Source organism: Oncorhynchus nerka, linkage group LG15 (assembly GCF_034236695.1).
Source record: "Oncorhynchus nerka isolate Pitt River linkage group LG15, Oner_Uvic_2.0, whole genome shotgun sequence".
Lineage (NCBI taxonomy): Eukaryota > Metazoa > Chordata > Actinopteri > Salmoniformes > Salmonidae > Oncorhynchus > Oncorhynchus nerka.
Window position 1 is genome coordinate 92,636,009 of NC_088410.1, and position 27,678 is coordinate 92,663,686.

The 27,678-nt window shown below is 44.4% G+C and overlaps 1 protein-coding gene across 2 annotated transcripts in view; it reads left to right on the top strand.

Moving 5' to 3' along the window:
* ppp1r16b (protein phosphatase 1, regulatory subunit 16B) overlaps window positions 1–27,678 on the top strand; it is a 170,155-nt gene that overhangs the window by 118,328 nt on the left and 24,149 nt on the right. For both annotated transcript variants that reach the window (XM_065002044.1, XM_065002043.1), the window contains exons 3-5: window positions 986–1,056; window positions 13,369–13,514; window positions 16,725–16,828. In XM_065002044.1, the coding sequence (XP_064858116.1) occupies window positions 986–1,056; window positions 13,369–13,514; window positions 16,725–16,828 (321 nt within the window). The remainder of the gene's footprint in view (window positions 1–985; window positions 1,057–13,368; window positions 13,515–16,724; window positions 16,829–27,678) is intronic.

Consider the following 27,678-nt stretch of genomic DNA (forward strand, 5'->3'; position numbering starts at 1 on the left):
TCAATATCATAATGTACCCATCTATAGTATAGGTCTACACCCTGCAAATATCATAATGTACCCATCTATAGTATAGGTCTACACCCTGCAAATATCATAATGTACCCTGTCAATATCATAATGTACCCATCTATAGTATAGGTCTACACCCTGAACCGATATCATAGTGTACCCATCTATAGTATAGGTCTACACACTGTCAAAACCATAATGTACCCATCTATAGTATAGGTCTACACACTGTCAATATCATAATGTACCCATCTATAGTGTAGGTCTACACACTGAACCAATACACATGTGTGAAGGGCTTGTTGGGTCTGAAAGCATAGTATGGTTAGTTAATGTCATGAGTATGGTTAGTTAATGTAATGGGTATGGTTAGTTAATGTAATGAGTATGGTTAGTTAATGTAATGGGTATGGTTAGTTAATGTACTGGGTATGGTTAGTTAATGTCATGGGCATGGTTAGTTAATGTAATGGGTATGGTTAGTTAATGTCATGGGTATAGTTAGTTAATGTAATGGGTGTGGTTAGTTAATGTACTGGGTATGGTTAGTTAATGTCATGGGTATGGTTAGTTAATGTAATGGGTATGGTTAGTTAATGTAATGGGTATGGTTAGTTAATGTAATGGGTATGGTTAGTTAATGTCATGGGTATGGTTAGTTAATGTACTGGGTATGGTTAGTTAATGTAATGGGTATGGTTAGTTAATGTACTGGGTATGGTTAGTTAATGTAATGGGTATGGTTAGTTAATGTAATGGGTATAGTTAGTTAATGTAATGGGTATGGTTAGTTAATGTCATGGGTATGGTTAGTTAATGTAATGGGTATAGTTAGTTAATGTAATGGGTATGGTTAGTTAATGTCATGGGTATGGTTAGTTAATGTAATGAGTATGGTTTCATTAATGTAATGAGTTTGAAAGCATAGCATGGTTAGATAATGTCTTCCTCTCTATTTCTCCCTCTGTTTCAGTACGTTACCTGTTGAAAAACAACGTCAATCCAGACCTGTGTAACGAGGACGGTCTCACTGCTCTGCACCAGGTGAGTGTCCGTCTGGAGAGTCACTGGATCACTGCAGAGTCTAAAAATAAGGCCGTAATTCAGTCATTGTTGATGGTGTCTTTTTCCACGTTGTGCTCTCAGTAAAGCTCACACTGTTCTCCCCAGTATCTCTCCCTGTCTCTACACGCTTACACTGTTCACCCCCTATCTCCCCCTGTCTCCCCCTGTCTCTCCCTGTCTCTACAAGCTCACACTGTTCACCCCCTATCTCCCCCTGTCTCCCCCTGTCTCTCCCTGTCTCCCCCTATCTCCCCCTGTCTCTCCCTGTCTCCCCCTATCTCTCCCTGTCTCTCCCTGTCTCTACACGCTCACACTGTTCACCCCATATCTCCCCCTGTCTCCCCCTGTCTCTCCCTGTCTCTACAAGCTCACACTGTTCACCCCCTATCTCCCCCTGTCTCCCCCTGTCTCTCCCTGTCTCCCCCTATCTCCCCCTGTCTCTCCCTGTCTCCCCCTGTCTCCCCCTGTCTCTCCCTGTCTCCCCCTCTCCCCCTGTCTCCCCCTGTCTCTCCCTGTCTCTACAAGCTCACACTGTTCACCCCCTGTCTCTCCCTGTCTCCCCCTATCTCCCCCTGTCTCCCCTGTCTTTCCCTGTCTTTCCCTGTCTCTACAAGCTCAAACTGTTCACCCCCTGTCTCTCCCTGTCTCTCCCCCTGTCTCTCCCTGTCTCTCCCTGTCTCTACACGCTCACACTGTTCACCCCCTGTCTCTCCCTGTCTCCCCCTGTCTCTCCCTGTCTCTCCCTGTCTCTACACGCTCACACTGTTCACCCCCTGTCTCCCCCTGTCTCTCCCTGTCTCTCCCTGTCTCTACACGCTCACACTGTTCACCCCCTGTCTCTCCCTGTCTGACAGGTGTCGTACACAGGCGTCGTACACAGGCATTGTACGTAAATCACATTTTATTGGTCACATACACGTGTTTAGCAGATGTTATTTGCGGGTGTACCACCAAGCCGTAAGACTCCTGGTAATCAGGTAATCAAATGGCTACCTGGCAGATGTTATTTGCGGGTGTACCACCAAGCCGTAAGACTCCTGGTAATCAGGTAATCAAATGGCTACCTGGCAGATGTTATTTGCGGGTGTACCCCCAAGCCGTAAGACTGTCTCTACCTGGCAGATGTTATTTGCGGGTGTACCACCAAGCCGTAAGACTGTCTCTACCTGGCAGATGTTATTTGCGGGTGTACCCCCAAGCCGTAAGACTCCTGGTAATCAGGTAATCAAATGGCTACCTGGCAGATGTTATTTGCGGGTGTACCCCCAAGCCGTAAGACTCCTGGTAATCAGGTAATCAAATGGCTACCTGGCAGATGTTATTTGCGGGTGTACCACCAAGCCGTAAGACTGTCTCTACCTGGCAGATGTTATTTGCGGGTGTACCCCCAAGCCGTAAGACTGTCTCTACCTGGCAGATGTTATTTGCGGGTGTACCCCCAAGCCGTAAGACTGACTGTTCACCCCTTGTCTCTCCCTGTCTCTCCCCGTCTCCCCCTGTCTCTCCTCGTCTCCCCCTGTCTCTCCCTGTCTCTCCCTGTCTCTCCCTGTCTCTCACTGTCTCTCACTGTCTCTCCCTGTCTCCCCCTGTCTCTCAATGTCTCTCCCCCTGTCTCTCCCTGTCTCTCCCTGTCTCTCCCTGTCTCTCCCTGTCTCCCCTGTCTCTCTCCCTGTCTCCCCCTGTCTCTCCCTGTCTCTCCCTGTCTCTCCCTGTCTCCCCTGTCTCTCCCTGTCTCTCCCTGTCTCCCCCTGTCTCCCCGTCTCTCCCTGTCTCCCCCTGTCTCTCAATGTCTCTCCCCCTGTCTCTCCCTGTCTCCCCCTGTCTCTCCCTGTCTCTCCCTGTCTCCCCCTGACTCTCCCTGTCTCTCCCTGTCTCCCCCTGTCTCCCTGTCTCTCCCTGTCTCTCCCTGTCTCCCCCTGTCTCTCCCTGTCTCCCCCTGTCTCTCCCTGTCTCTCCCTGTCTCTCCCTGTCTCCCCCTGTCTCCCCCTGTCTCTCCCTGTCTCCCCCTGTCTCCCGCTGTCTCTCCCTGTCTCCCCCTGTCTCTCCCTGTCTCCCCCTGTCTCTCCCTGTCTCCCCCTGTCTCTCCCTGTCTCCCCCTGTCTCTCCCTGTCTCCCCCTGTCTCTCCCTGTCTCCCCCAGTCTTTCCCTGTCTCTCCCTGTCTCCCCCAGTCTTTCCCTGTCTCTCCCTGTCTCCCCCTGTCTCTCTAAGCTCACACTGTTCTTCCCCAGCATGTTTCTCTGAAGGAAAACAGTGTCTGATACACAATACATCACCACAGTGGAGAGATGTTTGGGGAATCTGCCTGTTGGTGTAATGTTTGATGGAGCTGGTGCCAGAACTATCTTAACCCTCCAGCCCTTCAGTCTGTCTGTCTGTCTGTCTGTCTGTCTGTCTGTCTGTCTGTCTGTCTGTCTGTCTGTCTGTCTGTCTGTCTGTCTGTCTGTCTCTACCTTCACCAGATAATCTTCACTCTGGACTGGTCGTCCCCAACACCAGATTTAACATAAATCTTTTTAGCTGGGGTTTGGTGGGAATAGAGCCACTGTGGAAAAACCCTGAAGGGACTTAGGCAATACAACTGTGTATGTTCTGAGTCTTCCAGAAAAGACCAATAACAGTAACATCTAAAGATGACCAACAATATATTCATATTCAATTCAGATTATTCAAAACTAAACGCTGACGTCGTGGCCACTTTAATAAATGGAACACTAGTCACTTTAATAATGCCACTTTAATAATGTTTACGTATCTCACATTACTCATCTCATATGGATATACTGTATACTATATCCTTCACTATCTATTGCATCTTGGGGCGGCAGGTAGCCTTGTGGTTCGAGCATTGGACTAGTAACCAAAAGGTTGCTAGATTGAATCCCTGACCTAACAAGGTATAAATCTGTTGTTCTGACCCTGAACAAGGCAGTTAACCCACTATTCCCTGGTAGACAATCATTGTAAATATGAATTTGTTCTTAACTGACTTTCCTAGTTAAATGAAGGTTACATGTTCTTTTGTGTGGGATTTGTATGTGTGTCTCTCTCTGTTAACACATGTTGAGAGGCACAGGTCCAGCCACTAAAGAAGCCCTGTGCAGATTGGCTAATATCGACCACATAATGAGTTGTTATTTAGGATGTGAAGGTGAATCAGTGATTCGGCACAATGCTTTTCTCAGGCTGATCATCTGAAAGACTGGTACACACTGAATAATGCAGCGGTCTGTCTGTCTGTCTGTCTGTCTGTCTGTCTGTCTGTCTGTCTGTCTGTCTGTCTGTCTGTCTGTCTGTCTGTTTATCTCTCTGTGTCTGTCTGTCTGCCTGCCTGCCTGCCTTTCTGTCTGTCTGTCTGTCTGTCTGTCTGTCTGTCTGTCTGTCTGTCTGTCTGTCTGTCTGTCTGTCTGTCTGTCTGTCTGTCTGTCTGTCTGTCTGTCTGTCTGTCTGTTTATCTCTCTGTGTCTGTCTGTCTGTCTGTCTGTCTGTCTGTCTGTCTGTCTGTCTGTCTGTCTGTCTGTCTGTCTGTCTCTCTCTCTCTCTCTCTGTCTGTCTGTCTGTGTTTGTCTGTCTGTCTGTCTGTCTCTCTGTTTGTCAGACCACTGGATGGGTGGCACTACTTATTTTCTCTAATGGTAAATAAAGTGAAAGTCTCCTCTCTCTCTCTCTCTCTCTCTCTCTCTCTCTCTCTCTCTCTCTCTCTCTTCTCTCACTCTTCTCTCCCCCTACTCCTCTTCTCTCTCCCTCTCTCTCTGTCTCTCTCTCTTTCTCTCTCTCCCTCTCCTCTCTCTCTTATCTCCCCCTACTCCTCTCTCTCCTCTCTTCTTCAAATCAAATCAAATGTTATTGGTCACATACACATGTTCAGAAGATGTTATTGCAAGTGTAGCGATATGCTTCTAGATCCGACAGTGCAGCAGTATCTAACAGGTAATATCTAACAATTCCACAACAATACCTAATATCTAACACATTCCACAACAATACCTAATATCTAACAATTCCACAACAATACCTAATATCTAACACATTCCACAACACAACCTAATATCTAACACATTCCACAACAATACCTAATATCTAACACATTCCACAACACAACCTAATATCTAACACATTCCACAACAAAACCTAATATCTAACACATTCCACAACAAAACCTAATATCTAACACATTCCACAACACAACCTAATATCTAACAACACAACCTAATATCTAACACATTCCACAACAAAACCTAATATCTAACACATTCCACAACAAAACCTAATATCTAACACATTCCACAACACAACCTAATATCTAACACATTCCACAACAAAACCTAATATCTAACACATTCCACAACACAACCTAATATCTAACACATTCCACAACAAAACCTAATATCTAATATCACATTCCACAACACAACCTAATATCTAACACATTCCACAACACAACCTAATATCTAACACATTCCACAACACAACCTAATATCTAACACATTCCACAACACAACCTAATATCTAACACATTCCACAACACAACCTAATATCTAACACATTCCACAACACAACCTAATATCTAACACATTCCACAACACAACCTAATATCTAACACATTCCACAACACAACCTAATATCTAACACATTCCACAACACAACCTAATATCTAACACATTCCACAACACAACCTAATATCTAACACATTCCACAACACAACCTAATATCTAACACATTCCACAACACAACCTAATATCTAACACATTCCACAACACAACCTAATATCTAACACATTCCACAAAAATACCTAATATCTAACACATTCCACAACACAACCTAATATCTAACACATTCCACAACACAACCTAATATCTAACACATTCCACAACACAACCTAATATCTAACACATTCCACAACACAACCTAATATCTAACACATTCCACAACACAACCTAATATCTAACACATTCCACAACAAAACCTAATATCTAACACATTCCACAACACAACCTAATATCTAACACATTCCACAACACAACCTAATATCTAACACATTCCACAACACAACCTAATATCTAACACATTCCACAACACAACCTAATACACACAATCTAGTAAAGGAATGTGATGAGAATGTATGAGTATAAAATATATGGATGAGCAGCGACAGAGTGACTAAGATGCAACAGATAGTAAAGAATAGATAGTGAAGGATACAGTATACATTATATACATATGAGATGAGTAATGTGAGATATGTAAACATTATTAAAGTGCCATTATTAAAGTGACTAGTGATCCATTTATTAAAATGGTCAGTGATATCAAGTCTGTAGGTAGGCAGCCGCCTCTCTGTGCTAGTGATGGCTGTTTAACACCTGTACTGACTTCACCTTCTGGATGGTAGCCGGGTGAACAGGCAGTGGCTCTGGTGGTTATTGTCCTTGATGATTTTGGCCTTCCTGTGACATCGGCACCACTCTCTGGAGAGCCCTGCGGTTGAAGGCGGTGCAGTTTCCGTACCAGGCGGTGATACAGCCCGACAGGATGCTCTCGATTGTGCATCTGTAGACGTTTGTGAGGGTTTTTGGTGACAAGCCAACATTTTTCTGCCTCCTGAGGTTGAAGAGGTGCTGTTGCGCCTTCTTCTCCACACTGTCTGTGTGTGTGGACCATTTCAGTTTGTCCGTGATGTGTACGCCGAGGAACTTAAAACTTTCTACCCTCTCCACTCCTGTCCTGTCGATGTGGATGGGGGGCTGCTCCCTCTGCTGTTTCCTGAAGTCCACGATCATCTCCTTTGTTTTGTTGACGTTGAGTGTGAGGTTATTTTCTTGACACCACACTCCGAGGGCCCTCACCTCCTCCCTGTAGGACGTCTCGTCGTTGTTGGTAATCAAGCCTACCACTGTAGTGTCGTCTGCAAACTTGATAATTGAGTTGGAGGCGTGCATGGCCACTCAGTCGTGGGTGAACAGGGAGTTCAGGAGAGGGCTGAGAACGCACCCTTGTGGGGCCCCAGTGTTGCGGATCAGCGGGGTGCAGATGTTGTTACCTACCCTCACCACCTGGGGGCGGCCCGTCAGGAAGTCCAGGACCAAGTTGCACAGGGCGGGGTCAAGACCCAGGGTCTCGAGCTTGATGACGAGTTTGGAGGGTACTATGGTGTTAAATGCTGAGCTGTAGTCGATGAACAGCATTCTCACACAGGTATTCCTCTTATCCAGTTGGGTTAGGGCAGTGTGCAGTGTGATTGCATCGTCTGTGGACCTATTGGGGCGGTAAGCAAATTGGAGTGGGTCTAGGGTGTCAGGTAGGGTGGAGGTGATATGGTCCTTGACTAGTCTCTCAAAGCACTTCATGATGACGGTCGTCGTTTAGCTCAGTTACCTTAGCTTTCTTGGGAACAGGAACAATGGTGGCCCTCTTGAATCATGTGGGGACAGCAGACTGGGATGAAGATTGATTGAATATATCCGTAAACACACCAGCCAGCTGGTCTGCATTGTCTGAGGATGTGGCTGGGGATGCCGTCTGGGCCTGCAGCCTTGGGGATGCCGTCTGGGCCTGCAGACTTGGGGATGCCGTCTGGGCCTGCAGCCTTGGGGATGCCGTCTCGGCCTGCAGACTTGGGGATGCCGTCTGGGCCTGCAGCCTTGGGGATGCCGTCTCGGCCTGCAGACTTGGGGATGCCGTCTGGGCCTGCAGCCTTGGGGATGCCGTCTCGGCCTGCAGACTTGGGGATGCCGTCTGGGCCTGCAGCCTTGGGGATGCCGTCTCGGCCTGCAGCCTTGGGGATGCCGTCTGGGCCTGCAGACTTGGGGATGCCGTCTCGGCCTGCAGCCTTGGGGATGCCGTCTCGGCCTGCAGACTTGGGGATGCCGTCTGGGCCTGCAGCCTTGGGGATGCCGTCTGGGCCTGCAGACTTGGGGATGCCGTCTGGGCCTGCAGACTTGGGGATGCCGTCTGGGCCTGCAGCCTTGGAGATGCCGTCTGGGCCTGCAGACTTGGGGATGCCGTCTGGGCCTGCAGACTTGGGGATGCCGTCTGGGCCTGCAGCGTTTAAATGTTTTGCTCACGTCGGCTGCAGTGAAGGAAAGCCCGCAGGTTTTGGTAGCGGGCCGTGTCAGTGGCACTGTATTGTCCTCAAAGCGAGCAAAGAAGTTGTTTAGTCTCAAACTTAATTTCCTGCGAGATGTTGAATGTGAAGTGAAGAGGGAGCGACTAGACTTTTCGGAGGTTTATATGTTCCGCTGGTCTGTCAGCAGCATAGAAATGAAGTGAATCATTCCATTACTATGGTCAGCAACTCACCTCAAAGTGTGTGTGTGTGTGTGTGTGTGTTCTTAATGTCTTGGTTCTACTCTCGCCTGGCACATTATTCTGTACCATGGGGTGTCATGTGTAGACTGAGGGGACTGGGCCTCACCACGGGAGCACATTATTCTGTACCATGGGGTGTCATGTGTAGACTGAGGGGACTGGGCCACAACACGGGAGCACATTATTCTGTACCATGGGGTGTCATGTGTAGACTGAGGGGACTGGGCCTCACCAAGGGAGCACATTATTCTGTACCATGGGGTGTCATGTGTAGACTGAGGGGACTGGGCCTCACCAAGGGAGCACATTATTCTGTACCATGGGGTGTCATGTGTAGACTGAAGGGACTGGGCCACAACACGGGAGCACATTGATTTGTTAGATTTTGTTTTCGGGTTATTTCTGGAGTTGCATGTGTAGACAAAGAGATTATTATATATATATATTATTTGTTTTCGGGTTATTTCTGGAGTTGCATGTGTAGACAAAGAGATTATTATATATATATATATATATATATATACACATTAAATCCCAGAAGATAACATGAACGTATCATGCAATAACTTACATCCCATTGTGGTTCTCTGGACATGTGTGAGGAACACACACTAGCTTTGTGCTATTCTCAACCCGCTGCAGAGACTGTGAAAGTCCTTGTGTTCGTGGGAACTTGTGGGGGCGTTATTGTTTTAGAATTTAGCCTTCCTCTTTTGATGAATGTTGACGTGTTTCCTATCTAGTCAGGATCTAAACTACTAGAGTCAATGAAACAGTCAGTCATGTGACACCAAGCTACTGCACCTCTATATAAGCTGTGGTGTGTGTGTGTGTGTGTGTGTGTGTGTGTGTGTGTGTGTGTGTGTGTGTGTGTGTGTGTGTGTGTGTGTGTGTGTGTGTGTGTGTGTGTGTGTGAACTGTCTGACAGCGACAAAGGCCCACGGTGTTGGTAGGGCTAGGTGAGGTAACGTAAATTGTAGCTACAGTGGAAAAACGTTTATTTTTAAACTGAAAGTACCAGGGAGTAACTATTGTTACCACACTATCTCTTATCAATACCAGGGAGTAACTATTGTTACCACACTATCTCTTATCAATACCAGGGAGTAACTATTGTTACCACACTATCTCTTATCAATACCAGGGAGTAACTATTGTTACCACACTATCTCTTATCAATACCAGGGAGTAACTATTGTTACCACACTATCTCTTATCAATACCAGGGAGTAACTAATGTTACCACACTATCTCTTATCAATACCAGGGAGTAACTAATGTTACCACACTATCTCTTATCAATACCAGGGAGTAACTATTGTTACCACACTATCTCTTATCAATACCAGGGAAATACTAGTGGAAACAGTCATGTAAAATACATGTGTAGGCCTACCAAATATTTTAATAATACACCCCTAGTAACTGGTTGAAAATGTAGTTAAACCTGGTTTACAATATCAATGTTGCATTTGTATTCTCATGATTGGATAAACTCTCAATCTGCTGTTTGTGAGCTAGGCACAGACAAACCCAACCATGTCCATGTCAAAATAATTGCCCGTTGTCTGGATAACGCGCTTGGCTAGCCCACCGTTACTATTACCATAAGAACCATCTTTAAAGCCCACATATTTGAGCCCACATGCTAGCTCTTAGGCTAATCTCCCTAACCTTCCCCTGTAATTCTCCTGTAGCCTACCTCCCCCACTGTAGCCCTCTCCCACCACTAAGACAATGAATGAACCTGGGAAGGAAATAATGTGTCTTTCATAACTCCCCATGCAAAGTATTTAGACATGAAGGTCTGCCTCACAAAGGGGCTGATTATGATTAACAACCCTGGCTGTGTTACCGGTCCCTGGCTGTGTTACCGGGCCCTGGCTGTGTTACCGGGCCCTGGCTGTGTTACCGGGCCCTGGCTGTGTTGCCGGGCCCTGGCTGGGAAGGCTGGTGGAGAGAGGAAGGCTGGTGGAGGGGGAGAGGCAGGAGGCTGGGGGAGAGGAAGGCTGGTGGAGGGGAGAGGCAGGAGGCTGGGGAGAGAGGAAGGAGGGAGGAGAGGCAGGGGGCTGGGAGAGAGAGGAGGCAGGGGGCTGGGAGGAGAGGAGGGGGCTGGAGGGGCAGGGGGCTGGGAGAGAGGAAGGCTGGAGGAGAGAGGAGAGGCAGGGGGCTGGGAAAGAGAGGAAGGATGGAGGAGAGAGGAGAGGAGAGGGCTGGGAGAGAGAGGAAGGATGGGGAGAGAGAGGAGAGGCAGGGGGCTGGGGGAGAGAGGCTGGAGGAGAGATCAAGGCAGGGGGCTGGGAGAGAGAGATCAAGGCTGGGAGGAGAGGAGGAGAGAGCAGGGGGCTGGGGGAGAGGAAGGCTGGAGGAGAGGCAGGGGGCTGGGAGGGGAGAGGCAGGGGATGGGGAGAGAGGAAGGCTGGGGGAGAGAGGAGAGAGCAAGGCTGGGGGGAGAGAGGAAGGCTGGGGGAGAGAGGAGAGGCAGGGGCTGGGGAGAGAGAGGAAGGCTGGTGGAGAGGGGAGAGATCGGAGGCTGGTGGAGAGAGGAAGGCTGGAGGAGAGAGGAGAGGCAGGGGGCTGGGAGAGAGAGGCTGGCTGGTGGAGAGAGGAGAGGCAGGGGGCTGGGAGAGAGAGGAAGGCTGGAGGAGAGGCAGGGGGCTGGGAGAGGGAAGGCTGGAGGAGAGAGAGCAAGGCTGGGGGAGAGAGGAGGCTGGATCAAGGCAGGGGGATGGGAGAGAGGAAGGCTGGAGGAGAGAGAGCAAGGCTGGGGGAGAGAGGAGAGGAGGGTGCTGGTGGAGAGAGGAAGGCTGGGGGAGAGAGGAGAGGCAAGGGGGCTGGGAGAGAGAGGCTGGCTGGAAGGCTGGGGGCTGGGAGAGAGAGGAAGGCTGGGGGAGAGAGGAGAGAGCAAGGCTGGGGGAGAGAGGAAGGCTGGAGGAGAGAGGAGAGAGCAAGGCTGGGGGAGAGAGGAAGGCTGGAGGAGAGAGGAGAGGGAGCAAGGCTGGGGGAGAGAGGAGAGATCAAGGCTGGGAGAGAGGAGAGAGAGCAAGGCTGGGGGAGAGGAGAGATCAAGGCTGGGGAGAGAGGAGAGAGAGCAAGGCTGGGGGGAGAGAGAGGCAGGGGGCTGGGGTGAGGCTGGTGGAGGGGGGAGAGGCCGGAGGCTGGTGGAGAGAGGAAGGCTGGAGGAGAGAGGAGAAGCAGGGGGCTGGGAGAGAGAGGAGAGAGATCAAGGCTGGGGGAGAGAGGAGAGAGAGCAAGGCTGGGGGAGAGAGGAGAGATCAAGGCTGGGGGAGAGAGGAGAGAGAGCAAGGCTGGGAGCGGTCCTTGTGGGGACCTAAAATGTATTTCCATTCAAAATCCCACTTTCCTTAAACCCCCTAACCCTACATTTTTACCCATACCATAACCCTAACCTTAACCCTAACCTAACCATAACCCTAACCTTAACCTGTAACCCTAACCTTAACCTAGTGTGGTGTCACTTCAGATAAGACTGAATACTGTTTCCACTAGTATTTCCATGGAATTGATAAGAGATGGTAGTTTCAGTTTAAAAAGAAACGTTTTTCCACTGTAGCTACAATTTACGTTACCTCACCTCACCTAGCCCTACTGACACCGTGGGCCTTTGTCGCTTCATCTCTTCTGCTGTCAAACAGTTCTCTCTTTCACACACACGAATACACAGACACACACACACACACAGACACACACACGAATACACATACACACAGGAAGTACAGAAACAAGCACCGCCAGCTCTACTTCAATGTGTCATACTGTTGTTCTGCTTCTCAAGACCGATAAGGAAGTTATTAAGCTAGTCTCTCATAGACAGACAGACAGAAGGGGAATATCCCCTGAGGACACACGGACGTCTACTCTAGCTCCACTACCGTAGAGTTATGGGTTATATACCTTACGTCTTTTGAAGGTTTGCTATATAGAATGTCTGATCTCTATGCTCTTTGTCTATCTTCTGTCTCTGTAACTGTCTCTGTACAGCCTGTCACAATGCCACTTCTCCATAACATTAGCTAGCTCCAATTATTTCTGATGGAGAAAACTTAATTTTTACAATGAGTATTGGCTTTGATGGAAAACCTCTGTTCACACCCTATAATCACTGAGCTGGAGAAGGGTTTTCCTTTTCTCTTATTATGTTTCAGCTTTAGTACATCCTGCTCTTATGTTTCAGCTTTAGTACATCCTGCTCTTATGTTTCAGCTTTAGTACATCCTGCTCTTAAGAACAAACACAACCCACACAGTAGTGGAGAACTCCAGAAGTTACATCGCTGTGATGTCTAATGTATTCTTTACTAATCTCTGTGGACTACACTGTTTTTAAAAACATTTCTAACTTAGATTTGAGATTCAGAGATAGATTCTAAAGGGCTAGTTACATCAAGGTACACAGCTCACGTATGTGTACCTTTTTTCTTAAAACAATCTGTTGTAAACCTCCCTATGTGTGTACTGAATTTCTCTCAGACCAAATGCAGAAAATACTCCTGGCCCTTTTTCAATAGAGCATTCATTTTCATAAATTGGTTTTTGAATAGTAAACCATTTTTGTTTCTCTCTCTCTCTGTCTCTCTTTCTCTCTCTCTGTCTCTCTCTCTCTGTCTGTCTCTCTCTCTCTGTCTGTCTATCTCTCTCTCTGTTTCTCTGTCTCTGTCTGTCTCTCTATCTGTCTGTCTGTCTCTCTCTGTCTGACTCTCTGTCTCTCTGTTTCTCTCTCTCGCTGTCTCTCTGTCTCTCTCTCTCTGTCTCTCTGTCTCTCTTTCTCTCTGTCTCTCTCTCTCTGTCTCTCTCTCTCTCTCTCTCTCGCTCTCTCTGTCTCTCTCTCTGTCTGTCTCTTTCTGTCTCTCTCTCTGTCTGTCTCTTTCTGTCTCTCTCTCTGTCTCTATTTCTCTCTGTGTCTCTGTCTGTCTCTCTCTGTCTCTCTGTGTCTCTCTCTGTCTCTCTGTCTCTGTCTTTCTCTAGTGCTGTATTGATAACTATGAGGAGATGGTGAAGATAATGTTGAATCGTGGAGCCAGTGTAAATGCCAAAGACAATGAACTGTGGACGCCGCTACACGCTGCTGCCACCTGTGGACATGCAGGATTGGTCAAGGTCCTCATACAACAGTAAGATACTGGCTCTACTATTATATAATATCCATTATCTCACAAAGTTGAAGAATTACTAATTGCTGATTTCATATAACATTTCAGCTGTCTATATATATATATGTCTTGTATTTGTTTTATTTATGTCAGATCTACAGGTAACTGTCGAAATAAAGGAAACCCCAACATAGAGTTTTAATAGGGTGTTGTGCCACGAGCCGCCAGAACAGCGTCAAGGCGCCTAGGCAAAGATTCTACAAGTGTCTGGAACTCTATTGGAGGGATGAGACACCATTCTTCCACGAGAAATTCAATCATTTGGTGTTTTGTTGAGTGTGGTGGGAAACCCTGTATTAGACACTGCTCCAGAATCTCCCAGAAGTGTTCATTTTGGGTTGAGATCTGGTGACTCAGCAACCTTATCTCATAATCCAATTACGTCAAATTTCGAATTGAACCTAACGTACATGTTTTACCCATTTAGTTCCGCCTGGTTACAGGGTTACAACAGAAATGACTCAAATGGTTCAGTTTAGATATTAAAAGTGGTTAGGGCTGTGGTTTGGGTGGAAGGCTCAAAACAATGCACTTTCCATTAACCTCTATCATCAAGTACTCTCCCTGCTTGAATTGTGAGCTGCCGTGGTGCAGTGGTCTAAACACTGCTCTGTGGCTCTGATCCTTGTGAGTTTGAGCCCAGTGGTGTGCTATCTCATGGTTGGGGATGGTGTTCTTCAGCTTGCAAACCTCCCCCTATTTCCTCCAAACATAACGATGGTCATTATGGCCAAACAGTTCTATTTTTGTTTCATCAGACTAGAGGACATTTCTCGAAAAAGTACGATCTTTGTCCCCATGTGCAGTTGCAAACTGTAGTCTGGCTTTTTTATGGAGGTTTTGGAGCAGTGGCCTCTTCCTTGCTGAGCGGCCATTCAGGTTATGTTGATATAGGACTCGTTTTACTGTGGATATAGATACTTTTGTACCTGTTTCCTCCAGCATCTTCACAAGGTCCTTTACTGTTGTTCTGGGATTGATTTGCACTTTTTGCACGTTCATCTCTAGGAGACAGAATGTGTCTCCTTCCTGAGCGGTGGATAAGAGCGTCTGCTAAATGACTTAAATGTAAATGTAAATGTCCTATGGTGTTTATACCTGCCTACTATTGTTTGTACAGATGAATGTGGTACCTTCAGGCATTTGGAAATTGCTCCCAAGGATGAACCAGACTTGTGAAGGTCTACAATTTATTTTCTGAGGTTTTGGCTGATTTATTTTGATTTTCCCAGGATGTCAAGAAAAGAGGCACTGAGTTTGAAGATAGGCCTTGAATTTTCCAAGCAGTTTAAAGGCACAGTCAACTTAGTGTATGTAAACTTCTGACCCACTGGAATTGTGATACAGTGAATTATAAGTGAAATAATATGTCTGTAAACAATTGTTGGAAAAATTACTTGTGTCATGCACAAAGTAGATGTCCTAACCGACTTGCCAAAACTATAGTTTGTTAACAAGACATTTGTGGAATGGTTGAAAAATGAGTTTTAATGACTCCAACCTAAGTGTATGTAAACTTCCAACTTCAACTGTATATAACCGTTTTTAAAAAACTGATTAAAGAACACCTTACTGCACAAAGGGGACGGTCTTGTATTGTAACGTGCACTGTACTACAGTGTGTACTAGACCTAGATGTTGTGTGAATGTACTGATGTGTAGGCGATGTATGACGTTTTAAAATTATGTATTTCAGTCCTTGAGTAATAATGTTCTGTACTATGTCTTATGTTATGTTTAATGTGGACCCCAAGAAGAGTAGATGGTGCTTTACCAGCGGCTAATGGGGACCCTAATAAATACCATAACTATTACCTAACGTTAGCCATTTTAAATGTATTGATAAATAACATAACTATTACCTAATGTTAGCCATTTTAAATGTATTAATAAATACCATAACTATTACCTAAGGTTAGCCATTTTGAAATGTATTGATAAATAACATAACTATTACCTAACGTTAGCCATTTTAAATGTATTAATAAATACCATAACTATTACCTAACGTTAGCCATTTTAAATGTATTGATAAATAACATAACTATTACCTAACGTTAGCCATTTTAAATGTATTGATAAATAACATAACTATTACCTAACGTTAGCCATTTTAAATGTATTAATAAATACCATAACTATTACCTAACGTTAGCCATTTTAAATGTATTAATAAATACCATAACTATTACCCATGTTAGCCATTTTAAATGTATTAATAAATACCATAACTATTACCTAACGTTAGCCATTTTAAATGTATTGATAAATAACATAACTATTACCTAACGTTAGCCATTTTTAATGTATTGATAAATAACATAACTATTACCTAACGTTAGCCATTTTAAATGTATTAATAAATACCATAACTATTACCTAACGTTAGCCATTTTAAATGTATTAATAAATACCATAACTATTACCTAACGTTAGCCATTTTAAATGTATTAATAAATACCATAACTATTACCTAACGTTAGCCATTTTAAATGTATTGATAAATAACATAACTATTACCTAACGTTAGCCATTTTAAATGTATTAATAAATACCATAACTATTACCTAAGGTTAGCCATTTTAAATGTATTAATAAATACCATAACTATTACCTAACGTTAGCCATTTTAAATGTATTAATAAATACCATAACTATTACCTAACGTTAGCCATTTTAAATGTATTAATAAATACCATAACTATTACCTAACGTTAGCCATTTTAAATGTATTAATAAATAACATAACTATTACCTAACGTTAGCCATTTTAAATGTATTAACAAATAACATAACTATTACCTAACGTTAGCCATTTTAAATGTGTTCTTCAATGGAGTAAGTACTTCCCAAGGAATCCCAGACAGCACAAACCCCCAAAATAATAAATAATACTTTTTATACATGACCACAATCTGTTTTAATTGCTTAATTATCAATATACTTTGTATCCCTTATTTACTCAAGTGTTTCCTTTATTTAGTCAGTTGCCTGTTATATGATCTGGTTTTAGTCCTCATCATGGATGTTTCTGTTCATTCTGTAGATCTTTATAAAAATGTATGGCACTTAAACACGAGAGAGTCCATTGGAAATGGAACCCACGACCTTTAGGGTTGGTAGCGCCATGCTTTTACCGACTGAGCCACACTTACCTCTTATGTTACACAGTGGAGCGGATCTGCTGACGGTGAACTCTGACGGCAACATGCCCTATGACTTGTGTGAAGATGACCCCACACTGGACATCATCGAGACCGCCATGGCCAACAGAGGTGAGCAACACATTGATGTATTCTTTTAGTGAGTCTAATTGAAGTAGGAATGTCTTTGTCGAGGGACGCCTGACACTGGCCTGAAGCCGTCATGGTTGACTGAACCATCGCTACCCTTTAGACACTTCATCTAAATGAACAATGCTATTTTGATGTGTAGAAGTGGTTCGCTTCACGTTTGTACGTATCTACATATAAGCCTACTTATTTTAAGTCAACCTCTCTAATCCAGTTGTTTGAATATGTTAGCCAGAATTGGGTCCAGAAATGTACCCACATTTCTAATATATCTAAATAGTGTTTGATTAGTGAATGCCATGATGTAGTTATTTTGTTAAATACTTCTCCCTATTAGCTGAAATCTGATTTGTTTTCAAAGCCATTTTAGCTAGCTGCTTAGACCGAACATAGCATTGAATCATGGGAATTTGTTGAGCTATACAGACGTTGCTTCCACAGAGTTTCTAAACCCAGAGACTTTGGGGAACGTTTGCTAAACAGGCCAAGCAGACCTGGAACGGGGGTTTGGGGAACGTTTGCTAAACAGGCCAAGCAGACCTGGAACGGGGGTTTGGGGAACGTTTGCTAAACAGGCCAAGCAGACCTGGAACGGGGGTTTGGGGAACGTTTGCTAAACAGGCCAAGCAGACCTGGAACAGGGGTTTGGGGTTTAACAAGTCAATGAGAGAAAAATTCTTCCTTAGTTGTTAATTTGATTGAAATATGAAGGTACAACCTGGATTTGAGCGAATGTCTTAAGCAGTCGTACATGTTATTACTCCAACCTCGTGAAAGTGACAAACTGACACGTTTCCATCTCTATATCGGCAGAGTGCCTTTGATGGCCTGCACATACGCATTCCTGTGAGTTCGGCGCGAGACGACCGTTAGATGTCCTCTCGTATCACCTATCGCATTCCTGTGACTCTCTCCCGTCCACCTATCACATTCCCGTGACTCTCTCCCGTCCACCTATCACATTCCCGTGACTCTCTCCCGTCCACCTATCACATTCCCGTGACTCTCTCCCGTCCACCTATCACATTCCCGTGACTCTCTCCCGTCCACCCAGCACATTCCCGTGACTCTCTCCCGTCCACCCAGCACATTCCCGTGACTCTCTCCCGTCCACCCAGCACATTCCCGTGACTCTCTCCCGTCCACCCAGCACATTCCCGTGACTCTCTCCCGTCCACCCAGCACATTCCACAGCCACCCTGTCTTTCTACAGATCTCACTCTTTTATATACTCTGTGTCTGATCTATCATGTCTTTAATATCTCAATGTTCAAAGTTTACCCAGAATCCAACAGTCCCTCCTCTTGAACATAGCATCCTAAATGTTCAATTTATATCAACTTGGAAATTACTTCTAAATGAACAAACAATGATAATAAAACACGATTAAAAAAAAAACGAACAAATTATTATAAATGAACAAGCAACGATAACAGACATTCCCTGTGAGGTTTATAAACTCAGAGACTTATGACCTCTGTCCTATGATCACAACATACACAATTTTATTTCCATCTCTCATCACACAACAAAAATGCCATTCCAGCTGTATCTGCTGTTTTGTTCCATGTCAGATACAACACTTTTAGTTTCTCCACTTTCTCCTTCTGGTTCCTGAGAGAGTGATGGCATAAGATTTGGAAATTAACAAAAAAGACACACAAAACATAACAGTATGAACAATGTGATAAGCTTAAGCATGATTATATATGCATGTGTAACAGTATAACTTTAGACCTTCCCCTCGCCCATACCCGGGCGCGAACCAGGGACCCTCTGCACACATCAACAACAGTAACCCATGAAGCATCGTTACCCATCGCTCCACAAAAGCCGCAGCCCTTGCAGAGCAAGGGGAACCACTACTTCAAGGTCTCAGAGCAAGTGACGTCGCCAATTGAAACGCTATTAGCGCGCACCTCCGCTAACTAAGCTAGCTGTTTAGCGTGCACCACCGCTAACTAAGCTAGCCGTTTAGCACGCACCACTGCTAACTAAGCTAGCCGTTTAGCGCGCACCACCGCTAACTAAGCTAGCCGTTTAGCGCGCTCCACCGCTAACTAAGCAAGCCGTTTAGCGCGCACCACCGCTAACTAGCTAGCCGTTTCACATCGGCTACACATGAAAACCAAAAGTCTGAGACCATGACAATTCCCACTCTCTCTTCACCTGACTCTATGCCTCCATGGATACTTTCTGCTGGATTCCACCAAAATGAAGGCCCTAAAAATGCTTCCTCTTCCCCTTTTGGCCCCAGGTTCAGAGAGGTGTTCCCAAGCCATGTCATTTTCACTTTGTTCCTCATCTCCTCCATTGCCACAACTTTACATCCTCTTAAGGTAACTCAGCATTGTATATGCTTTCACATCAATGCCTTCAACATTTTTTTTTTCACCTTTATTTAACCAGATAAGCTAGTTGAGAACAAGTTCTCATTTGCAACTGCGACCTGGCCAAGATAAAGCGTAGCAATTCGACACATACAACAGCACAGAGGTACACATGGAATAAACAAAACATACAGTCAATAATACAGTAGAACAAAAGAAAACAAAAAGTATATATACAGTGAGTGCAAATGAGGTAAGTTAAGGAAATAAATAGGCCATGGTGGCGAAGTAATTACAATATAGCAATTAAACACTGGAATGGTAGATCGGCAGAAGATGAATGTGCAGGTAGAGATACTGGGGTGCAAAGGAGCAAAATAAATAAATAAATACCAGTATGGGGATGAGGTAGGTAGATAGATGGGCTGTTTACAGATGGGCTGTGATCTGTAAACTGCTATGACAGCTGGTGCTTAAAGCTAGTGAGGGAGATGTGAGTCTCCAGCTTCAGAGATTTTTGCAATTCGTTCCAGTCATGGGCAGCAGAGAACTGGAAGGAAAGACGACCAAAGGAGGAATTGGCTTTGGGGGTGACCAGTGAGATATACCTGCTGGAGCGCGTGCTACGAGTGGGTGCTGCTACGAGTGGGTGCTGCTATGGTGACCAGTGAGCTGAGATAAGGCGGGGCTTTACCTAGCAGAGACTTGTAGATAACCTGTAGCCAGTGGGTTTGGCGACGAGTATGAAGCGAGGGCCAACAAACGAGAGCGTACAGGTCGCAATGGTGGGTAGTATATGGGGCTTTTGTGACAAAACGGTTGGCACTGTGATAGACTGCTTCCAGTTTGTTGAGTAGAGATGACATCACCGAAGTCGAGGATCGGTAGGATGGTCAGTTTTACGAGGGTATGTTTGGCAGCATGAGTGAAGGAGGCTTTGTTGCGAAATAGGAAGCCGATTCTAGAGTAAATTTTTGTGAGACAATACGAGTCTCACAGTGATTTCTAACACTTCTGTCTGAGTCTGAGCCATAAACCGAGGCGGTAGTGCTTAGAGTGCGTGGAGTGCGTGGAGTGAGCGTGGAGTGAGCGTGGAGTGAGAGAACAAGCTCAGGTGAGAGACTCGTGTACGTGGGAGAAACAGAGGCATCTACTTGGATATTAAAATCGGGACATTATCAAGGGCCATGACATGTGACAGGTAAAAGTGACATGTGCCGTTGGGAAAATGAACTGTAAACGATATCTGAAGACCACACGCTAGAATGATAAGAGCCAGGTGAAGGACTGGGGGCTGGGGGGGGGGGTCTACACACTGCGAACTATTTAGACTAAGGATGCATTGAGATACTGATCTTTCATTACCAGGACAACAGTGACAAAGAGGGGCTGTAATGAGTAGAGTTATTACCGGCCATAAACGGTTGTTTATAAATGTATGTTCTGACAGGGATGATGTATTGAGAAGCTGGAATTAAAGTCCTCGACTGAAATTAAGCACTAAGGACTGTCATTCTAAATTTGGGTTGGATCAGTTATAAAATGTTTTAGTTCTGATTTGGATGCAGCGAGAGAGAGTTGCTACAGAACGGTGAGGGGTAAAGGGGCGCTGTTAAAATGTATTTGGCCAAGAGAGTCTCCAGAAACCTTATCTATCTAAGTGTCATCCTGAGGGGAGGTGGTTTGTTAGGGAATCACTGGATGACAGCTTGGGACGACCATGAACGTTTTTTGTTGTCTTTTATTTGACCATGTACTCAGTATGTTCATGTTAAATCGCATCAATGGGTGGCGTGAAGTTATTAAACATGTCAATATGTTTTTAGGTTTCGTGGAACAACAAGAGTGACCATTGTTCCAGAGGAGGGACTGATATATTGACTAATTGATTTGAGAATGTTTATAACTGTAGGAATGCATTAGGAGTAGTGACTAGTGTGTTATGGGTCAGATGTAATGATAGAGGAGTATCATTCCCAGAGACTGTATATTGTTACAGGAGATACCTCATAGGAGAGGGAGGGCAGCTAACTGTACACAGCTAACTGTACACAATATGGGGATTGAGTTGAACATTATACATACCTAGATCATGGTGAGACAATTTGTAAGTCGCTCTGGATAAGAGCGTCTGCTAAATGACTTAAATGTAAATGTAAATGTAAGGGATAGTAGTGGCATAGGAGAGGGAAGACAGCTAACTGAAGGAGCTGTAGGGACAGTACCTGAAGGAGCTGTAGGGACAGTAACTGAAGGAGCTGTTGAGACAATAACTGAATTAGCTGTGGGGACAGTAACTGAAGGAGCTGTAGGGACAGTAACTGAAGGAGCTGTAAGGACAGTAACTGAAGGAGCTGTAGGGACAGTAACTGAAGGAGCTGTAGGGACAGTAACTGATGGAGCTGTAGGGACACTAACTGAAGGAGCTATAGGGACAGTAACTGAAGGAGCTATAGGGACAGTAACTGAAGGAGCTGTAGGGACAGTAACTGAAGGAGTAGTAGGGACAGTAACTGAAGGAGCTGTAGGGACAGTAACTGAAGGAGCTGTTGGGACAGTAACTGAAGGAGCTGTTGGGACAGTAACTGAAGGAGCTGTAGGGACAGTAACTGAAGGAGCTGTAGGGACAGTAACTGAAGGAGCTGTAGGGACAGTAACTGAAGGAGCTGTAGGGACAGTAACTGAAGGAGCTGAAGGAACAGTAAGTGAATGAGCTGTAGGGACAGTAACTGAAGGAGCTGTAGGGACAGTAACTGAAGGAGCTGAAGGAACAGTAAGTGAATGAGCTGTAGGGACAGTAACTGAAGGAGCTGTAGGGACAGTAACTGAAGGAGCTGTAGGGACAGTAACTGAATGAGCTGTAGGGACAGTAACTGAAGGAGCTGTAGGGACAGTAACTGAAGGAGCTATAGGGACAGTAACTGAAGGAGATGTAGGGACAGTAACTGAAGGAGCTGTAGGGACAGTAACTGAATGAGCTGTAGGGACAGTAACTGAAGGAGCTGTAAGGACAGTAACTGAAGGAGCTGTAGGGACAGTAACTGATGGAGCTGTAGGGACAGTAACTGAAGGAGCTGTAGGGACAGTAACTGAATGAGCTGTAGGGACAGTAACTGAATGAGCTGTAGGGACAGTAACTGAAGGAGCTGTAGGGACAGTAACTGATGGAGCTGTAGGGACAGTAACTGAAGGAGCTGTAGGGACAGTAACTGATGGAGCTGTAGGGACAGTAACTGAAGGAGCTGTTGAGACAATAACTGAATGAGCTGTGGGGACAGTAACTGAAGGAGCTGTAGGGACAGTAACTGAAGGAGTAGTAGGGACAGTAACTGAAGGAGCTGTAGGGACAGTAACTGAAGGAGCTTTCGGGACAGTAACTGAAGGAGCTGTAGGGACAGTAACTGATGGAGCTGTAGGGACAGTAACTGATGGAGCTATACGGACAGTAACTGAAGGAGCTATAGGGACAGTAACTGAAGGAGCTGTAGGGACAGTAACTGAAGGAGCTGTTGGGACAGTAACTGAAGGAGCTGTAGGGACAGTAACTGAAGGAGCTGTAGGGACAGTAACTGAATGAGCTGTAGGGACAGTAACTGAAGGAGCTGTTGGGACAGTAACTGAAGGAGCTGTTGGGACAGTAACTGAAGGAGCTGTAGGGACAGTAACTGAAGGAGCTGTAGGGACAGTAACTGAAGGAGTAGTAGGGACAGTAACTGAAGGAGCTGTAGGGACAGTAACTGAAGGAGTAGTAGGGACACTAACTGAAGGAGCTGTAGGGACAGTAACTGAAGGAGCTGTAGGGACAGTAACTGAAGGAGCTGTAGGGACAGTAACTGAAGGAGCTGTAGGGACAGTAACTGAAGGAGCTGTAGGGACAGTAACTGAAGGAGCTGTAGGGACAGTAACTGAAGGAGCTGAAGGAACAGTAAGTGAATGAGCTGTAGGGACAGTAACTGAAGGAGCTGTAGGGACAGTCACTGATGGAGCTGTAGGGACAGTAACTGATGGAGCTATAGGGACAGTAACTGAAGGAGCTATAGGGACAGTAACTGAAGGAGCTGTAGGGACAGTAACTGAAGGAGCTGTAGGGACAGTAACTGAAGGAGCTGTAGGGACAGTAACTGAATGAGCTGTAGGGACAGTAACTGAAGGAGCTGTAGGGACAGTAACTGAAGGAGCTGTGGGGAGCGTAACTGAAGAAGCTGTAGGGACAGTAACTGATGGAGCTGTAGGGCCAGTAACTGAAGGAGCTGTTGGGACAGTAACTGAAGGAGCTGTAGGGGCAGTAACTGAAGGAGCTGTAGGGACAGTAACTGATGGAGCTGTAGGGACAGTAACTGAAGGAGCTGTAGGGACAGTAACTGAAGGAGCTGTAGGGACAGTAACTGATGGAGCTGTAGGGACAGTAACTGAAGGACTGTACCTCTGTATATTTACCCAAAGGACCCTGGGAAACTGGTCATTTACCCTGTGGAACACGTGATTCAAAATCAACATGTTAAATCATAACTAAATGTTAAACATCAACATGTTAAATATAACTAAATGTTAAACATCAACATGTTAAATTATAACTAAATGTTAAACATCAACATGTTAAATTATTAAATGTTAAACATCAACATGTTAAATTATAACTAAATGTTAAACATCAACATGTTAAAATAACTAAATGTTAAACATAACATGTTAAAATGTTAAACATCAACATGTTAAATTATAACTAAATGTTAAACATCAACATGTTAAATCATAACTAAATGTTAAACATCAACATGTTAAATTATAACTAAATGTTAAACATCAACATGTTAAATCATAACTAAATGTTAAACATCAACATGTTAAATTATAACTAAATGTTAAACATCAACATGTTAAATTATAACTAAATGTTAAACATCAACATGTTAAATTATAACTAAATGTTAAACATCAACATGTTAAATTATAACTAAATGTTAAACATCAACATGTTAAATTATAACTAAATGTTAAACATCAACATGTTAAATCATAACTAAACTAATTTGAATAACTAATCAACTTAGGATAATAATAATCATATCATAAAGTAATGGTACACTTTTAATAGAGACGGGTGTTTCACATTCATTTTACAATTAAATCCCCCTGTTCCGATCATTTCTAGTGAGATTGATCAGTCCTCGGATACAGTGCATTTGACACCATTCAATTATTTATTGTCCCTTTTCTTTCCCTGTCCTTCAGAAACCATTTAATGACCTTTTTTCAAAACCTTTCCATCCTTCTTCAGCCAATTTAAGTGAATTGAAAAGACCCCATCCAATAAATCCCACGGTATCAACACACCACTGACACACGTTCGTAACCAGTAAATGGTGCTGGTGACCCGTAGGTCCAGAACACACATGAACAGGTCTCACTTATTATCTGTGTAGTGTCTGGGATCTACATCTGTTTATATTAGTTACTGTGCTGTTACTAAGCAGTAATGCATTACGGCAGTGTTACGTTACTACACCTAATAGGAAATGCACATGCGCACTGGGGTGCCGGGAACTGTAGAGCACGAGGGGTTTTGACTAAAGGAAAACTAACTGTACTCCCGTCTCCTGCCTGGTCATTTCTCCACAACACAAATATTACAATCTGGAACTGGTTTATGGCCTAATCCAGATCCTTTAATACCTAAAACCGCCGAATATCACCAACTGCTGTCCCCTCACAGTCTCCGGGGACCTTCCAACGAAAAACAACGAGTGTACATTTCGTTAGCATTCACTATGCTACATTTTAATCAGCAAACCAACGGTATTAATTTTAAACCAAACCTGTTCATTGTAAATCCACAGTCCTTTAATTGGCGTGTACTAACCTTAGACACAACAACATTATCTCGTCACCGAGTCTACAATTCACTGGTCTCTTTCCCCCATGATTCTCCATGACCACCGCACCACATAAAAAATGTATAGTTCATTTTAGGTTAGGTAACCCCTATACTAATTCCTTGTGACCTCTCCACCTTTTCGTCCATTCCAGAATTCAATTCCTGAATAAGACGACATAAAACATAAATCTATTTAAACCACATAAAATGTCTCATGAGAATTTTTTTTTTTTTTAATCGAACGCTTTCTAAGTTTGCAATGAGTGTTTGGCCATATAATTTAAATGTGTCACCTTTTAGAATCCATTCCCCTGGCATTTCACATTGATTCTTCAACCCAAAATGTGTTTTCCTGTGGCAAATTTAGCCAATTTCTCATCGTAAGGAATCCGCAATATTTAATCCCTGGCTTCTACTAAAAGGTTAGGTAAAACGTGATCTCGTAAGTTTTCCTTCACCTAGAAACTGTAATCTCTATGAACCACTAATCGATCAAACAGAGGCTATACGCCTCTATGGGACATTTCCTCTTCTGCTAATCTCAAGACGTTTTGTTGTTGCTTTTTTGAAAAAGATGCAAACGCTAGTATAGCGTCATTTCCTGCTAATGCAGAAGGTTCCAGTATCACCTTACACTCATTCTTCCAGTGTCCGATAGTCCCACATCTAAAACAGGGAGCCATCTCCATACACGTTGATGTTTTTCCACTACGTTTCTTTGTCTTATCTTGGCCATTGAAACTATAGTTAGTGATTTCCTCTATGGCCCCATTAACGCCACGCACGTCTGCGAAGTGAACGGAGTTACATTCCACTCTCAAAACATGGCCTTGAATTAAATCCATGACCCCCGCAATTACCGTTTTAATCACAGGGTTCAAACCTGCCATCAAACCTTCATTCAAATCCGCTCCGTTCTGCAGGGAGAATCGGATCCGTTTGTCGCCATATCAATAGTTACTATTCCTTCATCTCTCCCGACGGTATTCAATGTGTTTTGGATTTCTTCACTCTCGTCTGTAATACACACCTTCTATTAGCTGTTTCCTAAAATGGCGCTACCTACTTCCCCGGATAATAATTCATTGGCCACGGCACATAATATTTTGTATTTGAGCCGATACCATAGCGTCTGCAATTGTATTACTGGAGAACACGGATGACTTAATGTCTTTTTCCCATATTGCCTCCAATCTCCCAATTATTGATAACACACATCACCAAAATGATTCACACTTGTCTTCCTATTTCCACATCATCTGTCATGGTTCCCCACCCCAACAGGGCACAAAACTAACCTCCTTCTTTCACACACACACTCACACCCTGCGCTCTCACGGCCACTGCGACTGGGCTTCTACCCTCTCGTTACAGGTTTAGCAGGGATCCAACCCCACCCACCTAGGACTTACCCTACAGGTACTAGCCTGCTCGAGTTTACCTTCCGGGACTCACCCTATACTTTATAGTACTAGCAGGAACCAACATTTAGAGACTCACCCAATACTTTATAGTAGTAGCAGGAACCAACCTACTAGAGACTCACCCTATACTTTATAGTACTAGCAGGAACCAACCTACTAGGGATTTACTATTTACTTTATAGTACTAGCAGGAACCAACCTACTAGGGATTTACCAGTTACTTTATAGTACTAGCAGGAACCAACCTACTAGGGATTTACTATTTACTTTATAGTACTAGCAGGAACCAACCTACTAGGGATTTACCAGTTACTTTATAGTACTAGCAGGAACCAACCTACTAGGGATTTACCAGTTACTTTATAGTACTAGCAGGAACCAACCTACTAGGGATTTACCAGTTACTTTATAGTACTAGCAGGAACCAACCTACTAGGGATTTACTATTTACTTTATAGTACTAGCAGGAACCAACCTACTAGGGATTTACCAGTTACTTTATAGTACTAGCAGGAACCAACCTACTAGGGATTTACCAGTTACTTTATAGTACTAGCAGGAACCAACCTACTAGGGATTTACCAGTTACTTTATAGTACTAGCAGGAACCAACCTACTAGGGATTTACTATTTACTTTATAGTACTAGCAGGAACCAACCTACTAGGGATTTACCAGTTACTTTATAGTACTAGCAGGAACCAACCTCCAGGTCCGTATCCCATAATTAGTTCAGCCTACGATTCTCGTCTCCCCAAGATGTCAACATGGGTGGAACGGGTATAGGAACTTTCTACCCTGTTTGTTGCCAGCGTTGCTCCACTGATCTGGACTCTTTGGGTTTGACTACATATCGTGGTGAACTCCTGGCTAGCTCGCCATCTGTTAGGTTCTCATTGTTCAGAGTAAATAACTCACGGACACTAGAGAAGCTTAACCAATCTTCCCAAAGGGTCGTTACAGCTGCACTCAGACAAAGACATGTTCCCATCATCACAAGTATAAATACTCCACTTTAGATACTCATCCTTCTCTCCAGTCCTTACGTCTTCTGGTTCCACAGGAAGAGGGTAATATAACCATTATTTCTCTCTTCAGCGGATCTGATCTCCTGACCTCCACCCATCCTTCACCTAATCCACAGATGTCCTCTCGTATCACCTATCGCATTCCCGTGACTCTCTCCCGTCCACCCAGCACATTC